Here is a 19,935-nt window from a genome sequence, read left to right on the forward strand (position 1 = left end):
TCTAAAGGTAAATACAGGGCTGCTAATCGTTTTCGTTCCTTTCGTCAGAATAAAGAACAGAAGCCTGACCCTTCCCCTAAAGGAACGGTTTCCGTTTGGAAACCTTCTCCAGTCTGGAATAAATCCAAGCCTTTTAGAAAGTCAAAACCAGCTCCCAAATCCGCATGAAGGTGCGGCCCTCATTCCAGCACAGCTGGTAGGGGGCAGGTTACGATTTTTAAAAGATATTTGGATCAATTCGATTCACAGTCTTTGGATTCAGAACATTGTTTCTCAAGGATACAGAATAGGTTTCAAGATAAGACCTCCTGTAAGAAGATTTTTTCTCTCTCGCATTCCAGTAAACCCAGTGAAGGCTCAGGCATTTCTGAAATGTGTTTCAGATCTACAGTTGGCTGGGGTAATTGTGCCAGTTCCAGTTCTGGAACAGGGTCTGGGGTTTTACTCAAATCTATTCATTGTACCAAAGAAGGAGACTTCCTTCAGACCAGTTCTGGATCTAAAAATATTGAATCGTTATGTAAGAATACCAACATTCAAAATGGTGACTATAAGGACTATTCTGCCTTTTGTTCAGCAAGGGCATTATATGTCCACAATAGATTTACAGGATGCATATCTTCATATTCCAATTCATCCAGATCACTATCAGTTTCTGAGATTCTCTTTTCTAGACAAGCATTACCAGTTTGTTGCCCTTCCGTTTGGCCTAGCAACAGCTCCAAGAATTTTTTCAAAGGTTCTCGGTGCCCTTCTCTCTGTAATCAGAGAACAGGGTATTGCAGTATTTCCTTATTTGGACGATATCTTGGTACTTGCTCAGTCTTTACATTCTGCAGAATCTTATACGAATCAACTTGTGTTGTTTCTTCAAAAACATGGTTGGAGGATCAATTTACCAAAGAGTTCTTTGATTCCTCAGACAAAGGTAACCTTTTTGGGCTTTCAAATAGATTCAGTGTCCATGACTTTGTCTCTAACAGAAAAGAGACGTCTGAAGTTGGTTTCAGCTTGTCGAAACCTTCAGTCTCAATCATTCCCTTCAGTAGCTTTTTGCATGGTAATTTTAGGTCTCATGACTGCTGCATCAGTCCCGATCCCCTTTGCTCGTTTTCACATGAGACCTCTTCAGCTGTGTATGCTGAACCAGTGGTGCAGGGATTATAAGAGGATATCACAAATAATATCCTTAAATCCCAATGTTCGATCTTCTCTGTCTTGGTAGTTGGATCACCATCGTTTAATTCAAGGGGTTTCTTTTTTTCGTCCAACCTGGACTGTGATCTCAACAGATGTGAGTCTTTCAGGTTGGGGAGCTGTATGGGGATCTCTGACAGCTCAGGGGGTTTGGGAATCTCAGGAGGCAAAATTACCAATCAACATTTTGGAACTCCGTGCGATTTTCAGAGCTCTCCAGTTCTGGCCTCTTCTGAAGAGATTTTAAGGTAAGTGTGTGTGTGTGAAGTGCTAAGCTTAACCCACCTAGCCAATTTACGTTAACTGTCTCCTTCCCTGACAGTAGAAAAAATGCAAATAGTCAGAAGTCAAAATATGTAGATGGCGCTTTAAGCTATGGGAGAGATAGGATATATTAATATTTATATCATAAATTAAAATAGATTTTAATAATCTTTACTACTAAATTAATTTTAAACGATTCGCTTAAAAATGAGAATTCAAAACAATTTTATTAAAGTTCATATAATCTTAAAATTGATACAGACACAACTTCAAAGAATTCTAAAAAATCTAATTATATTCCATCACACCTCATTCATAACTCTCATTCATTCAAAGATTCAAATACTTATTAAAACAATTTCTTCCAATTCTAGATATTATACAGAGACCCTTTTTTCAAACAATAAAATAGATAGATAAATAAATCAATAAAATGTCTTTTGAAGCAAATAGGTCTCCAAATGAAACTGAGTAAAGGATCGTTTCCTAAAATTAATATCCTTTTAAAGTTCCTTTTGACTTGATTTATATATAAGTGGTGTTCCTTATATAGATACTTTGTTCACAAAAAATCCTTTCTTAAAAGAGGTTTCCACAGTCAATCAAATGTTGCAGTTGAATTGATTACAGTTCAAACGATTGTGTTTAAATCACATATAAGTAGTTAGACGTGTGTGCACATATAATTTCTTGTGGGTTGTAGTTTCGCTGGGTTGTTATAATCTTACCGCCTTGGTGTAGCACTTGTTTCCAGGTACAACGCTCTCACCTGCAGCACTGTCTGGTATTCCAGCTTGCAGCTTGTAGTTCCCCGGGAGTCCTTGCGCTGCTAGCAAAGCGCCTGACGTCACCGGTTCCGATCAGCTGTGATCTCCTGTAGGAAGAGTTGAATACTTGCGCAAGTAATATCAATTAGACTTGTTTCTCCTCGACCGCCCTCTGTTCACTCTCTGCACTTTAGTACGCAGAGTGGAAAATCGTCCGGGCTTGAATCTTTCAATGTTGTGTATTGACATAGAACCTACACCTGGTAACATTGAAAGATTGTTCAATAAGTATTTGAATCTTTGAATGAATGAGAGTTATGAATGAGGTGTGATGGAATATAATTAGATTTTTTAGAATTCTTTGAAGTTGTGTCTGTATCAATTTTAAGATTATATGAACTTTAATAAAATTGTTTTGAATTCTCATTTTTAAGCGAATCGTTTAAAATTAATTTAGTAGTAAAGATTATTAAAATCTATTTTAATTTATGATATAAATATTAATATATCCTATCTCTCCCATAGCTCTTCTGAAGAGAGAATCGTTTATTTGTTTTCAGACGGACAATGTCACAACCGTGGCGTATGTCAATCATCAAGGTGGCACTCACAGTCCTCAAGCTATGAAAGAAGTATCTCGGATACTTGTATGGGCGGAATCCAGCTCCTGTCTAATTTCTGCGGTTCACATCCCAGGTGTAGACAATTGGGAAGCGGATTATCTCAGTCGCCAGACGTTACATCCGGGCGAATGGTCTCTTCACCCAGAGGTATTTCTTCAGATTGTTCAGATCTGGGGACTTCCAGAAATAGATCTGATGGCCTCTCATCTAAACAAGAAACTTCCCAGGTATCTGTCCAGATCCAGGGATCCTCAGGCGGAAGCAGTGGACGCGTTTTCGCTTCCTTGAAATTATCATCTTGCCTATATCTTTCCGCCTTTAGTTCTTCTTCCAAGAGTGATTTCCAAAATTCTAATGGAACGTTCGTTTGTTCTGCTGGTGGCTCCAGCATGGCCTCACAGGTTTTGGTATGCGGATCTCATTCGGATGGTCAGTTGCCAACCTTGGACACTTCCGTTAAGACCAGACCTTCTATCTCAAGGCCCATTTTTCCATCAGGATCTCAAATCATTAAATTTGAAGGTATGGAAATTGAACGCTTGATTCTTAGTCATAGGGGTTTCTCTGACTCAGTAATTAATACTATGTTACAGGCTCGTAAATCTGTGTCTAGGAAGATTTATTATCGAGTCTGGAAGACTTACATTTCTTGGTGTTCTTCTCATAAATTCTCCTGGCATTCTTTTAGAATTCCTAGAATTTTACAGTTTCTTCAGGATGGTTTGGATAAAGGTTTATCTGCAAGTTCTTTGAAAGGACAAATCTCTGCTCTTTCTGTTCTTTTTCACAGAAAGATTGCTAATCTTCCTGATATTCATTGTTTTGTACAGGCTTTGGTTCGTATCAAGCCTGTCATTAAGTCAATTTCTCCTCCTTGGAGTCTTAATTTGGTTCTGAGGGCTTTACAGGCTCCTCCGTTTGAACCTATGCATTCTCTGGATATTAAATTACTTTCTTGGAAAGTTTTGTTCCTTTTGGCCATCTCTTCTGCTAGAAGAGTTTCTGAGTTATCTGCTCTTTCTTGTGAATCTCCTTTTCTGATTTTTCATCAGGATAAGGCTGTGTTGCGGACTTCATTTCAATTTTTACCTAAGGTTGTGAATTCTAACAACATTAGTAGAGAAATTGTTGTCCCTTCATTGTGCCCTGATCCTAAGAATTCAAAGGAGAGATCTTTACATTCTTTGGATGTAGTAAGAGCTTTGAAATATTATGTTGAAGCTACTAAAGATTTTAGAAAGACTTCTAGTCTATTTGTTATTTTTTCTGGTTCCAGGAAAGGTCAGAAAGCTTCTGCCATTTCTTTGGCGTCTTGGTTAAAGTCTTTGATTCATCATGCTTATGTGGAGTCAGGTAAGTCCCCGCCTCAAAGGATTACGGCTCATTCTACTAGGTCAGTTTCTACTTCCTGGGCTTTTAGGAATGAAGCTTCCGTTGATCAGATTTACAAAGCAGCAACTTGGTCTTCTTTGCATACTTTTACTAAATTCTACCATTTTGATGTTTTCTCTTCTTCTGAAGCAGTTTTTGGTAGAAAAGTACTTCAGGCAGCTGTTTCAGTTTGATTCTTCTGCTTATGATTTCAGTTTTTTTCATTATTTAGATTAAAACTTTTGATTTGGGTTGTGGATTATTTTTTCAGCGGAATTGGCTGTCTTTATTTTATCCCTCCCTCTCTAGTGACTCTTGCGTGGAAGTTCCACATCTTGGGTATCTGCTATCCCATACGTCACTAGCTCATGGACTCTTGCTAATTACATGAAAGAAAACATAATTTATGAAAATTCATTTCATTCATATTAGCAAGAGTCCATGAGACCCACCCTTTTTGTGGTGGTTATGATTTTTTTGTATAAAGCACAATTATTCCAATTCCTTATTTTTGATGCTTTCGCTCCTTTCTTATCACCCCACTTCTTGGCTATTCGTTAAACTGAATTGTGGGTGTGGTGAGGGGTGTATTTATAGGCATTTTGAGGTTTGGGAAACTTTGCCCCTCCTGGTAGGAATGTATATCCCATACGTCACTAGCTCATGGACTCTTGCTAATATGAAAGAAATTAATTTATCAGGTAAGTTCTTACATAAATTATGTTTTTATAGGGAGCTGGTTAAATGTTAATTGTACATAATTGGCTAAAATACAGAAACTTTAGCAACTTCTTTTTATTTATTTTTTTGCCATGAAGCATTATATAAGGTTATTGACTTTGAAAAGTCTGTGTCCCTAAAAGGCCCCTGGAAGAAGTCTGACAGCAGGAGCGAGCTGCATTGAATGTAATGGCGTGGTCGGGCCGGGCTGTGACTAAACAGCTGGCCCGATGCGCTCTGAGGGAAAACCAGACCCGCTCAGTAGAGGACAGAGGGCGGGTCTGGAAAACCCTCTTATTTTTATAAAAAAATCACCGGATATTTTATGTAATAAAAAACTAGCACTAATATAATGTTATATAATTCTGCACTATGTGCAGAATTATATAACATTATTTTTTAGGTTTACTGGCACTTTAATATAAAAACAATTTTACAGTGTACTGCCCCTTTAAAGGGATATGAAACCCACATTTTCTTTCTTTCATGGTTCAAATAGAGCATGTGATTTTAAACATCTTTCTAATTTTCTTCTATTATCAATTTTTCTTTGTTCTATTGGTATCTTTGGTTGAAAAGCAGGGAGGTATGCTTAGGAGCCGGACCATATCTGGAGTACGATATGGCAGCAGTTTTGCATGACTGTTATCCATTTGCAAGAGCACTATATGGCAGCACTATTTCTGCAGACACCTACCTACGTATCTCTTCAACAAACAATAACATGGGAACTAAACAAATTTGATAATAGAAGTAAATTGTAAACTTTTTTTTTTTTAATTGTATGCTCTTAATCTGAATCACAAAATAAAGTTATTATAACTCAGTTCCCTAATGGTTTGTATGTTCTGCTTCGTAATCCTAGGAATCCCAAGAAGCTGACAATGAAAAAGATGAAGTCATTGTAGATGCAGATGCTGATGAGGGAGATGCCGATGCCACAGACGCTAGAAGAAAAGAAAAACAGGAAGAGGAGGTGAGAATTTTTTTCTTCTAAACTTGCTTTTTCGGTCTGATCCTATCAGGCTCAATGGTTTGACAGTCTAGTTACGATTTAGTGTATGATAGGCAGTAAAATTCCAAACCACGATCTCTCCCATCTAAAGGTAAAAGATTTCCATTGATACGAACGGAGATTCAGGCTTTTAAATGCCTCATGCTTTAAATGCTACACTTCATGGTACTTGACATAAACCTGCCACATTCTCAGGGATTCAGTTTGTTCCTGAACCTTAATGTGTTCTCTTTTTATATAATAATTACCATATAGTTAAGAAGAGACTTCAAAAATCTAAAATTGTTATTGTACTGGATTAATGAAATAGTTTTAGCAAAATATTCTTAATAGCTCCAGAACCGTAAAAATATATTTTTATTTAATCAGATGAATGAAAAACATAATTTCAATTAATTATTGATCAATATCTTTAAGAATTGACTCTGTAAAAGAGGACATTTAAATATAGGTTGCTGTTATTATATTAAGTTATAGAGAGTTCTAATTTTTAATTACACTTTATGGTCATTTCCTTTTTAGCCAGAATCACTGTTTTTTTGTTTTTAAGGACATTTATTCCATTGAGGTAGGAATATCTTTGGCCCAATCCGGCGTCGTCTTTATTGGACAAGTGCCCTGTTGCTTATACGTTATACATTCATGCCCCCTTATCTCAGTAGTTTGTTGGTGGCAGTAAAAGACATGGTGGTGATTAGCAACTGTTATCCCCAGTGACTAGAATAGATGAATGTTGCAGGTACATTGCTGTGGTTTACTCATCTGTGTGTGACAGGTCCCTTTTTTATTAACTTCTTTTTCATTACGTTTAAAACATCTGTTCCCAAATGATTCCCAGGCCTTTTTCTGGCATTGCAAATGAAAGATTATTTTCGAACAGAACTGAATTTTGATAAATTGTTAAATCGATATACAGTATACAACAGAAGTGAGTACATCCCAAGGCAATATCACTTAATATCAAATTATTCAAAATTGTATCATTTCTCAAAAAAATAATTATTTCTAAGTTGACAAGTAGAGTATTTCCTATTATAAGCAATCAAAAACAAATATTTTAGAAAGATTATATTGAAAATACAGGCCCAAAAGTAGAAACTTAATGCAACAAAAGTGAATACACTGTGGTCACTGGCATAGAAGTTAGATCACTGAAACAAAATTGAGTACACCTATGATTTCCAATTAGCCTAATTGCATGAGCATAGTTACCAGAACAGTCAAATTTTTTGACCAATGGGCTGTGTCTATCTGCAAGTCTGCATCATTTCTCCACATGGAAAAGAATTGCCAGAGGAATTGAAAAATCTGATGTGAGACTTCACAAAGATGGAAAAGGATACAGGAAGATTGGTGACCAACTAAAATTTGTCAAAACGCAGTTGCAGCAGTAATCGGGAGGTATAGATCGATACACAGTGCCAAAAATCAGAGCCGCAGTGGCTGTCCTCCTAAAATGACGCCACGGACAGTGCGCTACTTGCACAGTCTAGCTCTGAAAAACAGGCAAGTGCTTCAGATTTGCGTTAAGGCAAGTGCTTCAGATTTGGCTCAGAGATTATCTATAGAAATTGGAGTTTCTGTGACAGCTCAAATAGTGCTAAGGAATGTCAACTTCTATGTGCAGCATCCAATAAAAAAAAAAAACCTTGCCTGCTCTATGCCACAAAACTGCAAGATAAAACTTTGCTAAACAACATGAAAAGCCTGATGAATACTGGGAGCACATTATTTGGTAAAATGGCCAAGACCAAGATACGATTTTTCCGCTCAGATGGGCTGCAGCATGTTTGATGTGAACCTGGTCAGGATTATTACAGTGAATGCATTGTCCCAACAGTGAATTATGGAGGTGGGAGTGTGACGATATGGGGCTGTATAACTGCTAAAGGTGTTAGGGAGATGACATTTATAGATGGCACCATGAATGCCTGCAATATACTAAAATACTGGCTGACGAGATGACTCCCAGTCTCTAGAAGTTTGGCAGAGGACGAATATTCCAGCATGATAACGATCCAAAGCACACTGCCAAAATCGCAAAGGAGTTTCTAAAGGAGAAACAAGTGAAAAATATGGCCTGGCCAAGTATGTCACTTGACTTGAATCCAGTAGAACACCTTTAGGGTATTTTAAATAGAACGGTAGAGCAGCACAACCCCTCCAGCAAAGAGCAGCTGAAAAAAATTATCTCTGAAGAAGGGCAGAACATCTCTCCAGAAATGTGTACAACACTGGTTTCCTCCATGCCAAGGAAGATTGAGTCTCTCATCAAAAAATTGAAAAAAAAAGTTTTGAATCTCAATAATGAAAGGTGCACTGACTTGTTGCATTGATTTCCTGCTTTGGGGCCGGTATTTTTAATATAGTAAATCTAATTTTACTTGAGAGCAAATATCCTACTGTAAAACTTAGACGTAATGCAGTTACTGTTAGGTTATACAATTTTGAATCATTTGACATATAAGTGATATTGCACTGGGGTGTACTCACTTCTGTTGTATACTGTATGTGTGGGGTCATTACTTGCACATTAAAAATAACTACGTGAACACAATATTTATGTGCTAAATGCTACAAATTTCACACCTTCAAGTCACATTTTTTATTTTTTGTTCAGCTTTAATGCATGCTAATGAAAAAAGGGGGGTTAATAAGGAAGAACTATAAAGGAGATTTATCTGTAAGTGCAATAATTGCTCAAAATTACTGGATGCACTTATAGAGGGGTAGTTGCACTATTATTATTATTATTATTATTATTATCGGTTATTTGTAGAGCGCCAACAGATTCCACAGTGCTATAAACAAAGGCAGAGTACAACAAAACAATTATAGGGATCAGATGGGTAGAGCGCCATGCCAAGAGTCGCACTGTTGTAGTCCTCTCTTAAGAAGGTGATCTACAAACAGCTGGACTTTTAGGCTTACATGCTAAGGGGGTTCAGGGGATAGCAATGGAGGAGAGGAACTGGTATAAAGAAAGGTAAGTGTAGGTTGTATGCATCCCTGAACAGTAGAGTCTTTAGGGAGCACTTGAAGCTTTCAAAACTAAGGAAGAGTCTTGTGGAGCGAGGCAGAGAGTTCCACAAGATGGGAGCCAGTCTGGAGAAGTCCTGTAAACGGGAGTGTTATGAGGTAACAAGAGAGAAGGAGAGTAGGAGATCATGAGCGCAGCTAAGGGGATGGGAGGGAGAGTATCTGGAGACAAGGTCTGAGATATAGGGGGGAGCAGTGCAGTTGAGGGCTTTGTATGTCAGAGTGAGAATTTTGTGTTTAATCCTAGAGGCAAGAGGAAGCCAGTAAAGGGATTGGCAGAGAGGTGCAGCAGATGAAGAGCGTTGTGTACGGAAGATAAGCCTGGCAGAGTCATTTATTATGGATTGTAAAGGAGCTAGGCGGCAGCTGGGGAGACCAGAGAGGACAGAGTTGCAGTAATCGAGGCAGGAAAGGATATGAGAGTGGATTAAAATCTTAGTTGTGTCTTGTGTAAGGAAATGTCTCATTTTAGAGATGTTTTTAAGGTGGATGCGTCAGGCTTTAGCCAAGGACTGATTGTGAGGAGTGAAAGAAAGATCTGAGTCAAATGTGACCCCGAGACATCGGGCATGTGGGGTAGGGGTAATGATGGAGTTGTCGACCGTTATAGAGAGATTGGGGGTGGAGATTTTAGAAGAAGGGGGGAAATTAGGAGCTCAGTTTTGGAGAGATTTAGCTTGAGATAATGAGAGGACATCCAGGAAGAGATGTGAGAGACAGTTAGTGGCATGGGTTAGCAAGGAAGGAGATAGGTCTGGTGCAGAGAAGTAGATTTGGGTGTCGTTGGCATACAAATGATATTGGAAACCATGGGACTTTATTAGGGAACCTAATTGAGAAGAGTAAGGGACCGAGGACAGAGCCTTGCGGTACCCCGACAGAAAGTGGTAACGGGGCAGAGGAGGCCCCAGAGAAGGCTACACTAAAGGTATGGTTTGACAGGTAGGAAGAGAACCACTAGAGGGCTGTGTCACAGATGCTGAAGGATTAGAGGGTTTGGAGCAAAAGAGGGTCATTAGTTTAAAAGGCTGATGACAGATCAAGGAGGATAAGCAGAGAGAAGTGGCCTTGATGGGGACGAAATCTAGATTGCAGTGGGTCAAGGAGGGAGTTTAATGTAAGGAAATAGGATAGGCGTGCATATACTAATTTTTCGAGAAGCTTTGAGGCAAGAGGGAGGAGTGAAATAGGGCACTAGAAAGACTCACTGTATTATGAGTTGCAAAAAGCAGGCAACAAGAAAGAGTGCTAACCCCTCACTGAATATGTGATATAATGTAGAAATTGAATATATTTAAAATAAGTAGGATATTTTGTAACCATTTATATCATCATTTTATTAAACAGAACAAAGACACATTCATACATAAAAACACTTAAACTCTGCCGCTTTAGGAAATTGAGAGAGTGCTGTGTAGGGATAATCTAGTAAAATAGATCGTAGAGAATAACAAGCTCAGTTGATTCTGCGTGGAAAATGTGGATATAGCTGATTCTACTGCCTTTACTGGGATGTAAGGGTATAAATACATGCCTGGTATTAAAGAGCGTCAGATACTTCACTTATAGATTATACAATAACTGTGAAATGCTATTATATCCAAAGTGAATATCTAGTAGGCTCAGTTAGTCGGGCATAAGAATTCTACTCCCAGAAATAGAATCACACTCAATATGCTACAGATATGTCTCCCTGTGGATCTAAATATGTTCCGCTGTCAGCGGGTATAGAGGCGATTTAAAATTGGGCAGTGGAATTATTGCTGGTTGAAAGTTTGATGCTTATATGTGAATAACAAGTATCGTTTTCACTAAGTTAATCTAGCGTTTCAATCAAATATTCATAAAGACATTCACACAACTTTCCTGTAATTGTGCCTCAATTAAACTCCTTCTATAGCGGGAGATGTTTTAAGAGTATCTTGCCACGTGTTTCACTCTCACTTCCTCAAAGGGGATAGCGTGACAGTGAAAGCACTTCTCCAGATGCTGTTAAGTTGAGGCTGTTCGTGTATTTAAGGTGGACTCTTTGTGTATTTAAGGTGGACTATGACAGTGAGGAAGAGAAATCTGTTGAGAATGAAGACGAGCCGGAGGGAGAGAGCCAAACTACTAAGGATCCAGATGCCGATGATGAGATAGCAAACAATGCTTCCATGGCGGAGGAGGAATCCCAACCTACATCCATGCCCATTAACTTATCAAAGAAAAAGAAAGATGAGAAAAGCCTTAGCAAGGATGTGATAGCAGAGAACAGAATAAATGCAGTGCTGAGTCTAAACTCCTCTGTAGAAGACTATATATATGACACAGAAAACAGCTTGTGGTGTGAGGTAAGGAAGTCCAATGACTCTTTTTGATAACAGATATTATGCTAACAGAGGTTTACATCGGCCTCCATGACATTACTATTATTACTTTTGTTAACACTTCCATTTAATTATTATAACACATTTGAGATAGCTGTGCTTCCAGAAGCAATCTTTTATGGCTTATTATTATTTTATTTTTTATTTTTTTCTTCTGTACATATGTTTAAAAGGCATTATCACAAATAAGTCTTAGTTTCTGGTTTTAGGAGAAATGCTAACTATTATTAGCCAGTTGCCTCTCTGTAAAAACAACACAACTAATTAGAGGCTATATTGCTTTATTCTAGGAGCACACTTCCTCTACTGCCATGTTGGGGGTGGGGGTGGAAATGTTATTGTGCATGTACAGACTGTGTCAGTTGTTTTCTTTTGCATGATGTACCGAGTCCACGGATTCATCCTAACTTGTGGGATATTGTCCTTCCTGACAGGAAGTAGCAAAGAGAGCACCACAGCAGAGCTGTCTATATAGCTCCCCCCTTAACTCTACCACCCAGTCATTCTGTTTGCTGGCTCTAAGCAGGAAGAGTTAAGAGACAAGTTGTTAAACTGTTAGTTTTATTTTATCTTCAATCACGTGTTTGTTATTTTTAAATGGTACCGGTGTTGTACTATTTACTCTCAGGCAGGAGATAGATGAAGATTTCTGCCTGGAGGATGATGATCTTAGCATTTGTAACTAAGGTCCACTGCTGTTCCCACAGAAGCTGAGGAGTACAGGAAAACTTCAGTGTGAGGAACAGTTCTTGCTATACAGCAATGAGGTATGTTCAGTCATATTTTCTGCAGAGACTGTGTTAACTCAGAAAGGCTGACAGTGTCCCCATTAGGGGAAGGGTAAGCAGTAATCCTAGTGTTATCAGAGGTTTTTACTAGCTTGCATAAAGGGTTAATTTTTTGTGGGCACTCAGTTTGTTATGTGAATTTGGGACAAACGTGTTTGTGTCTGGGAGTAACATTTTCTGTTTTATGGGACATTTGCTTGAGGGTTCTTTGGGGTTGTTTATAACCCACATGGCAGGGTTTGTTAGTTTTGTGTAGGCCCCAGCAATATCGAGTGAGGTGGGCTGGGCCTACATTTACAAGCAGCAAGCAACTTCTCCTGAGGTCCTGAGAGTCTTCTGAGGGACTAATTGAAGCTTTAAACCCCATATTATCGCTAACCTAAGGGCAGGTAGGGCCACAGCAGAGCTGTGGCAAGGTGCTATAGGGGTTTTTAACTGGTTTTAGACATATTTAAATCCGTTTTTTTAATTTGGGGGTTTATTGCTTATTAACTTGTGGTGCAATCCTTCTAAAGCTTAGTGGGTACACTGTTAAAATTTCAGAAAAATTTAAGCAATTTTAACCTGTTTTGCAGTTTGTGTATGCCTTTTTTTTTTTTCTTAAAGGCACAGTACCGCTTTTGAAAATTGTGTTTTTTTCATTAAATAAAGTGTTTTCCAAGCTTGCTTGCTTTATTACTAGTCTGTTAAACATGTCTGACACTTGGTTGTCACAGGATCATCTGTCCCAGGGAATGTGTTTCCACAGGCCAGAATGGGTTATAGTGACGACAGACGCCAATCTTCTGGGCTGGGGTGCAGTCTGGAATTCCCTGAAAGCTCAGGGTTTGTGGACTCGGGAGGAGGCTCTCCTACCGATAAATATTCTGGAATTAAGAGCGATATACAATGCTCTCCAGGCATGGCCTCAGCTGGCTTCGGCCAGGTTCATCAGGTTTCAGTCGGACAACATTACGACTGTGGCTTATATCAATCATCAGGGCGGAACAAAGAGTTCCTTAGCGATGATAGAGGTCTCAAGGATAATCCAATGGGCAGAAGCTCACTCTTGCCATCTGTCAGCGATCTATATCCCAGGTGTAGAGAACTGGGAGGCAGATTTTCTAAGTCGTCAGACTTTTCATCCGGAGGAGTGGGAACTCCATCCGGAGGTGTTTGCTCAGCTGGTTCGGCTATGGGGCACACCAGAGTTGGATCTGATGGCGTCTCGTCAGAACGCCAAACTTCCTTGTTACGGCTCCAGGTCAAGGGATCCTCAGGCTGTACTGATAGATGCTCTAGCAGTACCCTGGTCGTTCAACCTGGCTTATGTGTTTCCACCTTTCCCTCTCCTTCCACGTCTGTTTGCCAGAATCAAACAGGAGAGAGCATCAGTGATTTTGATAGCGCCTGCGTTGCCACGCAGGACTTGGTATGCAGACCTGGTGGACATGTCATCCCTTCCACCATGGTCTCTGCCATTGAGACAGGACCTTCTGATTCAAGATCCATTCAAGCATCAAAATCTGATTTCTCTGCAACTGACTGACTGGAGATTGAACGCTTGATTCTATCAAAGCGGGGTTTCTCTGAGTCAGTCATAAATACCTTGATTCAGGCTCAAAAGCCTGTTACCAGGAAAATTTATCATAAGATATGGCGTAAATATCTTTTTTGGTGCAAATCCAAAGGCTTCTCCTGGAGTAAAATCAGGATTCCTAGGATTTTGTCTTTTCTCCAAGAGGGATCGGAGAAAGGATTATCAGCTAGTTCCCTAAAGGGACAGATATCTGCTCTGTCTATTTTGTTGCACAAGCATCTGGCAGATGTTCCAGACGTTTGTGCTTTTTGTCAGGCTTTTGTTAGAATTAGGCCTGTGTTTAAACCTATTGCTGTGTTTAAACCTGTTTTGCGTACCAAGCCTGGGTTCCTACCTAAGGTTGTTACTAACAGGAATATCAATCAAGAAATTGTTGTTCCTTCTCTGTGTCCTAATCCTTCTTGTAAGAAGGAACGTCTGTTGCACAACTTGGACGTGGTTCGTGCTTTGAAATTTTATTTGCAGGCAAACAAAGATTTTCGGCAAACATCTTCTTTGTTTGTTGTCTATTCTGGAAAGCGTAGGGGTCAAAAGGCTACGGCGACTTCTCTTTCTTTTTGGCTGAAAAGCATCATCCATTTGGCTTATGAGACTGCTGGACAGCAGCCTCCTGAAACGATTACAGCTCATTCTACTAGAGCGGTAGCTTCCACATGGGCTTTTAAAAATGATGCTTCTGTTGAACAGATTTGTAAGGCTGCGACTTGGTCGTCACTTCATACCTTTTCAACATTTTATAAATTTGATACTTTTGCTTCTTCGGAGGCTATTTTTGGGAGAAAGGTTTGCAAGCAGTGGTGCCTTCCGTTTTTAGGTTCCTGTCTTGTCCCTCCCTTCATCCGTGTCCTAAAGCTTTGGTATTGGTATCCCACAAGTTAGGATGAATCCGTGGACTCGGTACATCATGCAAAAGAAAACAAAATTTATGCTTACTTGATAAATTTCTATCTTTTGCGATGTACCGAGTCCACGGCCCGCCCTGTCTATTCAAGACAGATAGTATTTTTTTATGTAAACTTCAGTCACCTCTGCACCTTATAGTTTCTCCTTTTCTTCCTTGGCCTTTGGTCGAATGACTGGGGGTGGAGTTAAGGGGGGAGCTATATAGACAGCTCTGCTGTGGTGCTCTCTTTGCTACTTCCTGTCAGGAAGGACAATTTCCCACAAGTTAGGATGAATCCGTGGACTCGGTACATCGCAAAAGAAAGAAATTTATCAGGTAAGCTTAAATTTTGTTTTTCACCATGGCAACCAGAAAAACAATCCTATAAAGTTTAATGGTTCAGGCAATAAAGCCTTTTATTGACTGCCTTTATTCTCTGCCATTTTTCCTTTTAAAAGCAAAAGCAATATAATATAATTCTAAACCCAGAGACAAAAACTGTTGTCTAATGTTTAAAAGACAAGGTTCTGTGAGTTTTCCTTTTTTCCTTAGGTCTGAAGCAATACTAATCAATATGACTTTTCTTTAAGCAGGTTATTTGTTTAGACCAGCTATCTCTATTGCTGATGTAGCTGCTGCTGCTTCTTACTAGTTAACTAGTCTTTCAGAGCAGTTTTTTAATGATTCTGCTTGTGAAAATATTTTTAACCTCTTGGGATTGCTCAAAAGTGCAAATTCCTTTATTTGTGATGCTGTATTTGACATTATTAAGATTATACTGTTAAAGACAGATCCTTGGCAGTTCTTTCTAGAAGAGCTTTATGGCTTAAATCCTGGTGTGCTGATATGGTGTCTAAATCCAGACTTTTATCTCTTTCTGTCCAGGGAAAGACATTTTTTGGTTCTGATTTGGATTACATAATTTCTGCTGTTACTGTAGGTAAAGAGACTTTTCTTCTTCAGGACAAGAAGTCCAAGGGGAAATCAAAAGCATCCACTTGTTTTAGTTCCTTTTGTCAGAACAAGGAACAGAAAGTTGTTTCCTCCTCTTAGAAGCAAAGTAGCAGTAATTTTTATGTGGTTTTTGGGGGGTGTCTAGGAATTTCTGTTCCAGGTCAGCAATGAAAAGATTGGAATATAGTGGTGACATTTTTGTGCCCATCGCTGTCCCAGTCATTTGTAAATAGCTATTGTTGTTGAAATTGAAATAGTTGTGCCTTAGAATAAATTCTATTAGTTTGGTGATAGTTTCACTATCAGACAATACTGAGATTGTTAACCTTTCGAATTATGACCTGTCGATTCCTGAGAAAGCAGTCTTGTCCAAGGGGCTTATATTTTGTCCAAGCACAAAACTGGATTACATTGGAAGAATTCTCTAGAAAACTGAGGCTTAACGGAATATGAAACACAATTGTTTTCTTTCATAGTTCATTATAGAATAACATTTTAATAAACTTTCCACTTTACTTCCTTTATCAATTTTGCTTCATTCCCTTGCTTTCCTTTATTAAACGTGCAGCAATGCACTATTAGGAGCTAGCTGAACACATCGGTAAACCAATTACTGGTAACTATTACCTTTACATAGGTGAAATTTTCATAATATGGAAGAAAGCCTTCTAGACTTCTATAAATGATCTAATTTATTCCACCCATCAATAAACCTCAAAATTAATTTCTCAAAACACAGTGTGAGCTTCCTGAATTGTCACCAATGACACACTTCAGTTATCTGTGTACAGACAGGTACAACTACCTCCACAATTCCAGCTCTGATCCCAATCACACCAAAGTGTCATCTACAGCCAGGCTCTGACACTGAGGACTGAGACAAACACCTGAACAAAATGGCAGAGTCTTTTCATCTAAACGGATACAAGGAAAGGACAATATCTAAAAAAAATTAAATCTGCCCTAAAAACACCACAGGAAAGGCTTCTTCATTGCAAAAAAAAAAGCAAAACACAACAATGATCCTTCCGGTAGTTACCTATAACCCATCTCTAGAGGAAATATGAAAATTATTAAAGACCTACAGCCAGTACTCTCTGAGGACCACATTTTTAAAGAAATATTTATTTAGCCCCCGATACTAGCATTTAAACAACCACTGAACCTGAGGCAAAGATTGGTCACACAGCAAACTGACCCCATAACAAGAGCTTACACAGAATGACCCCGTACAATTCAACAAATCCCACAGCAAATTGTGCCAATAATGTGAAAATAACAGACAGAAGAACAAAACATACAACGTTAAGGGATCATATTCATGCACATCTGCAAATGTGGTGTACATGATACAGTCTACACCGTGTGACCAAGGTTACTATACTGCATTTAAGCTACATCTCAGGATGAACCAGCTCAGACACTCAATCAAAAACCACAAGGAAGACAAAAACTGCACCCCAGTCGGGCATCATTTTACCCAGACTGATCACTCCATCCAAAACATCAAGATTAAAGTACTTAAAGGGAATTTTAAGGACTCTCACAAACTGAAAACATTTCAGATGAAAATAACACATTTAAACACCATAAAGTAGGCACTCTGGTTTTCTGATACACAACCAAAACTTTATATGAACATACATCTTAACGTCCAATGTATGCCTAAAAAAGTTTTTGTCACTACTATACTTTTTTTGTTTTGTTACTTATTTATATATTCATATATTCAGCTGTGTATGATTTTTATACTTCTTTCTGCTGTTTAATGTGTTTATTGTTTATTTGTTCTTTTCTTTTTTTTCTATTTTGGTTTCCCTCAACCACCTTTCAGTCTCATGCCGATTCTGCTATGTAAGACACCCCACTCACAAAACAAGATGTAGTTAGAGAAGGGGAGGGGTCCTTTTCTCTAACTACATCTTGTTTAAAGTGTTAAACTCTGTCATGTTGATCAGTATTAATTCAGACCTGAGGAAGAGAGGAACACTCTCGAAAGCTTGTCTTTTAAATATCACGTTAGTCTATTTAAAAAAGTGTCATTGCATACTGCAATACTCTGGTTATTTTGATATCTTGTCTACTGGAATAATATGGACCAATCCACATTTATATATAATTTCCTGTACTCAAGCTTCTTTGTATATATAATACTGTATAATTCAATGTTAAAGAGTCCAATCAATTCCATAATTCATACTCGGGCAGCTCCTGGAAACACGGCTGGGTAAACCTCTTAAACGAGCATCTATGAAAATGAAGAAATACCAATGCGCCACATAGTGTAATAACTTGATGGTGACAAAGCTTAGTAAAGGTACAGTGACAAAGGAAAAGCACCTCCAGGTGCTAGGAGTGCAGGCTAGGGATCCACAGTTGACTAGTGCGACTGATGCCTCCGGTCTCTCTGCTGATTCTCCGGGACCAACCTCTCAAGTTAGTGGTGTTCAGCTCGGTCCTCTACAGCAATCCCCTCTAGTGCACATAACTCGATCAACCAGATCAGAAAAATATTCCAAAGTTATAACTTTAATAAAAATAATTAAAAATAAAATGACATATTTCATGTTAGGGAAAGATACACCTCAGCTATAAACAAGGTTTAAATTGTATGTGAATATCTCGGTTGCATCATGCAATGAAAAATAGCTGCAGGAATCAAACATTGTTATCATTACAGGCATTCCAATCCTGTAAAAATCCATGTCATTAGTTTACTGTGAGTAGTATTGGCACTTAATTGTCAATATAAGTTCTGTACAATCATCTTTCTAATATCATACACCTGATAGATAAGTGGGGTTTACAATTAAATAGACCTAAAACTTAAAATTGAAATGCACATGGGTACATATCAGTTTTTTGTTTGGAAACGTTTTGCATTTTTGCAGTGCACATATGCTACAAATGTTTTCACAGTAAAATGTATCATTGAAACTGCTAAGAGCATATGTGTATATGTTGTGTGCACTTGCATTCAAAAACAGCACCCGCTCAAAGAGCATATATTGTATAACTTATGACTTGTAATTTGCATACAGGGTATTTGATTCTGACTTGAGGGTGCCGTAGGTCTATGCGTATATATGGCATGCAGTTAAAGCTACCCTTGAAACTTGAATTTTTACTAGAAGCGTTTGTATAATACACATGTGTTGCAAAAAATGCTTTCATTCAAAACTGAAAGCTGTTCATGTGTATTTCAATTTTCTAGTTAATGTTTCTTTCTAATGATGCGGTGAGTCCACGGATCATCATAATTACTATTGGGAATATCACTCCTGATCAGCAGGAGGAGGCAAAGAGCACCACAGCAAAGCTGTTAAATACCACTCCCCTTACCCACAACCCCCAGTCATTCTCTTTGCTTGTATCGGTTACAAGGAAGGGGTAAAGTTAGGTGTCTGATTCTTCAATCAAGAGTTTGTTATCTTTAAGCAGGACAAGTTTGTTCTGTTTTTTCCTGGGGTTTAGCTGTAATCCACTTCAGTCTCTTCAGTAGAGCAGTGGTGGCTTTTAAGATTTGGGGAACTGGGGGGTATAATCCCTTTTGTGCTTCCCAGGTTGTGAGCTGCCCTATTGGTAAAAAGACTATGTGGGTTTACTTGGTCTTTTTTTGTATCCACAGGTCCATGTTAGGAATGAAGCCTTTCAAACCTAGTGAGCTGCCCTGCTGCTGGGCAGATTATTATGGAGGTAAGTGCTGTTTTATTTTTCTGATATAGAGGTCAGAATAGGTTGGCACTTAACTTTGGGATAGTGAACCTGCTTGTGTAAGTTTATTTTATTGTGGCAGGTTTTGTGGGGCACTGCTGCAGTAGGATGTTTGGCTCTGTTTTAGGAGTTCTACTTTGTTCTCCTTGTATGGCTCTTTTTTTATTTCCTGTGATATTACCACGGTTCTGTAAGAGAGCTCTCCTCTTCAAAGGAGGGATCTCTCATTATAGCCAGTTTTACATGCCTTTAAAGGGGTAGACTGTGTTTGGTTGCGGACTGCTTGTTAGTTTAGTCTCGCATTTTCTTTTCCTCCCAGCGGCTGTTTGTTATACTATGTCGGCCGGGAAGTGTTTGCATACACCCACGATGGGCGGAGCTTCGGAGGCATGAGTTTTGCGACTCCTGTGCTGGTGTATGTGCGGTCGGTCTGAGAGCGGGTAGTAGCAGTGAGAGAGTCTGGATCGTTTCTGCTACGTTGGTTATTACTTCAGTCTGTGGGAGGTCAGATAAGCACCTCAGCAAGGCTTGTTGAGGTGTATAGGTGCTGCAGGGGTTTGTGTTTATAGTGTATTGTGTATTTTCTGTGTAAATTGTTAGACGTTTTGTTTCTTAAAGGGACAGTAACATTTTAAATGTGTTTATTTTTTTT

At 38.8% G+C, this 19,935-nt stretch overlaps 1 protein-coding gene across 1 annotated transcript in view; it reads left to right on the forward strand.

Annotated features, from left to right (window-relative positions):
• The window catches only part of POLR1A (RNA polymerase I subunit A), a 364,344-nt gene that overhangs the window by 277,207 nt on the left and 67,202 nt on the right, over positions 1-19,935 (forward strand). The window contains 2 exon segments of the mRNA XM_053704267.1: positions 5,808-5,918; positions 11,039-11,329. Of these exon segments, the coding sequence (XP_053560242.1) occupies positions 5,808-5,918; positions 11,039-11,329 (402 nt within the window).

Source organism: Bombina bombina, chromosome 2 (assembly GCF_027579735.1).
Source record: "Bombina bombina isolate aBomBom1 chromosome 2, aBomBom1.pri, whole genome shotgun sequence".
NCBI lineage: Eukaryota > Metazoa > Chordata > Amphibia > Anura > Bombinatoridae > Bombina > Bombina bombina.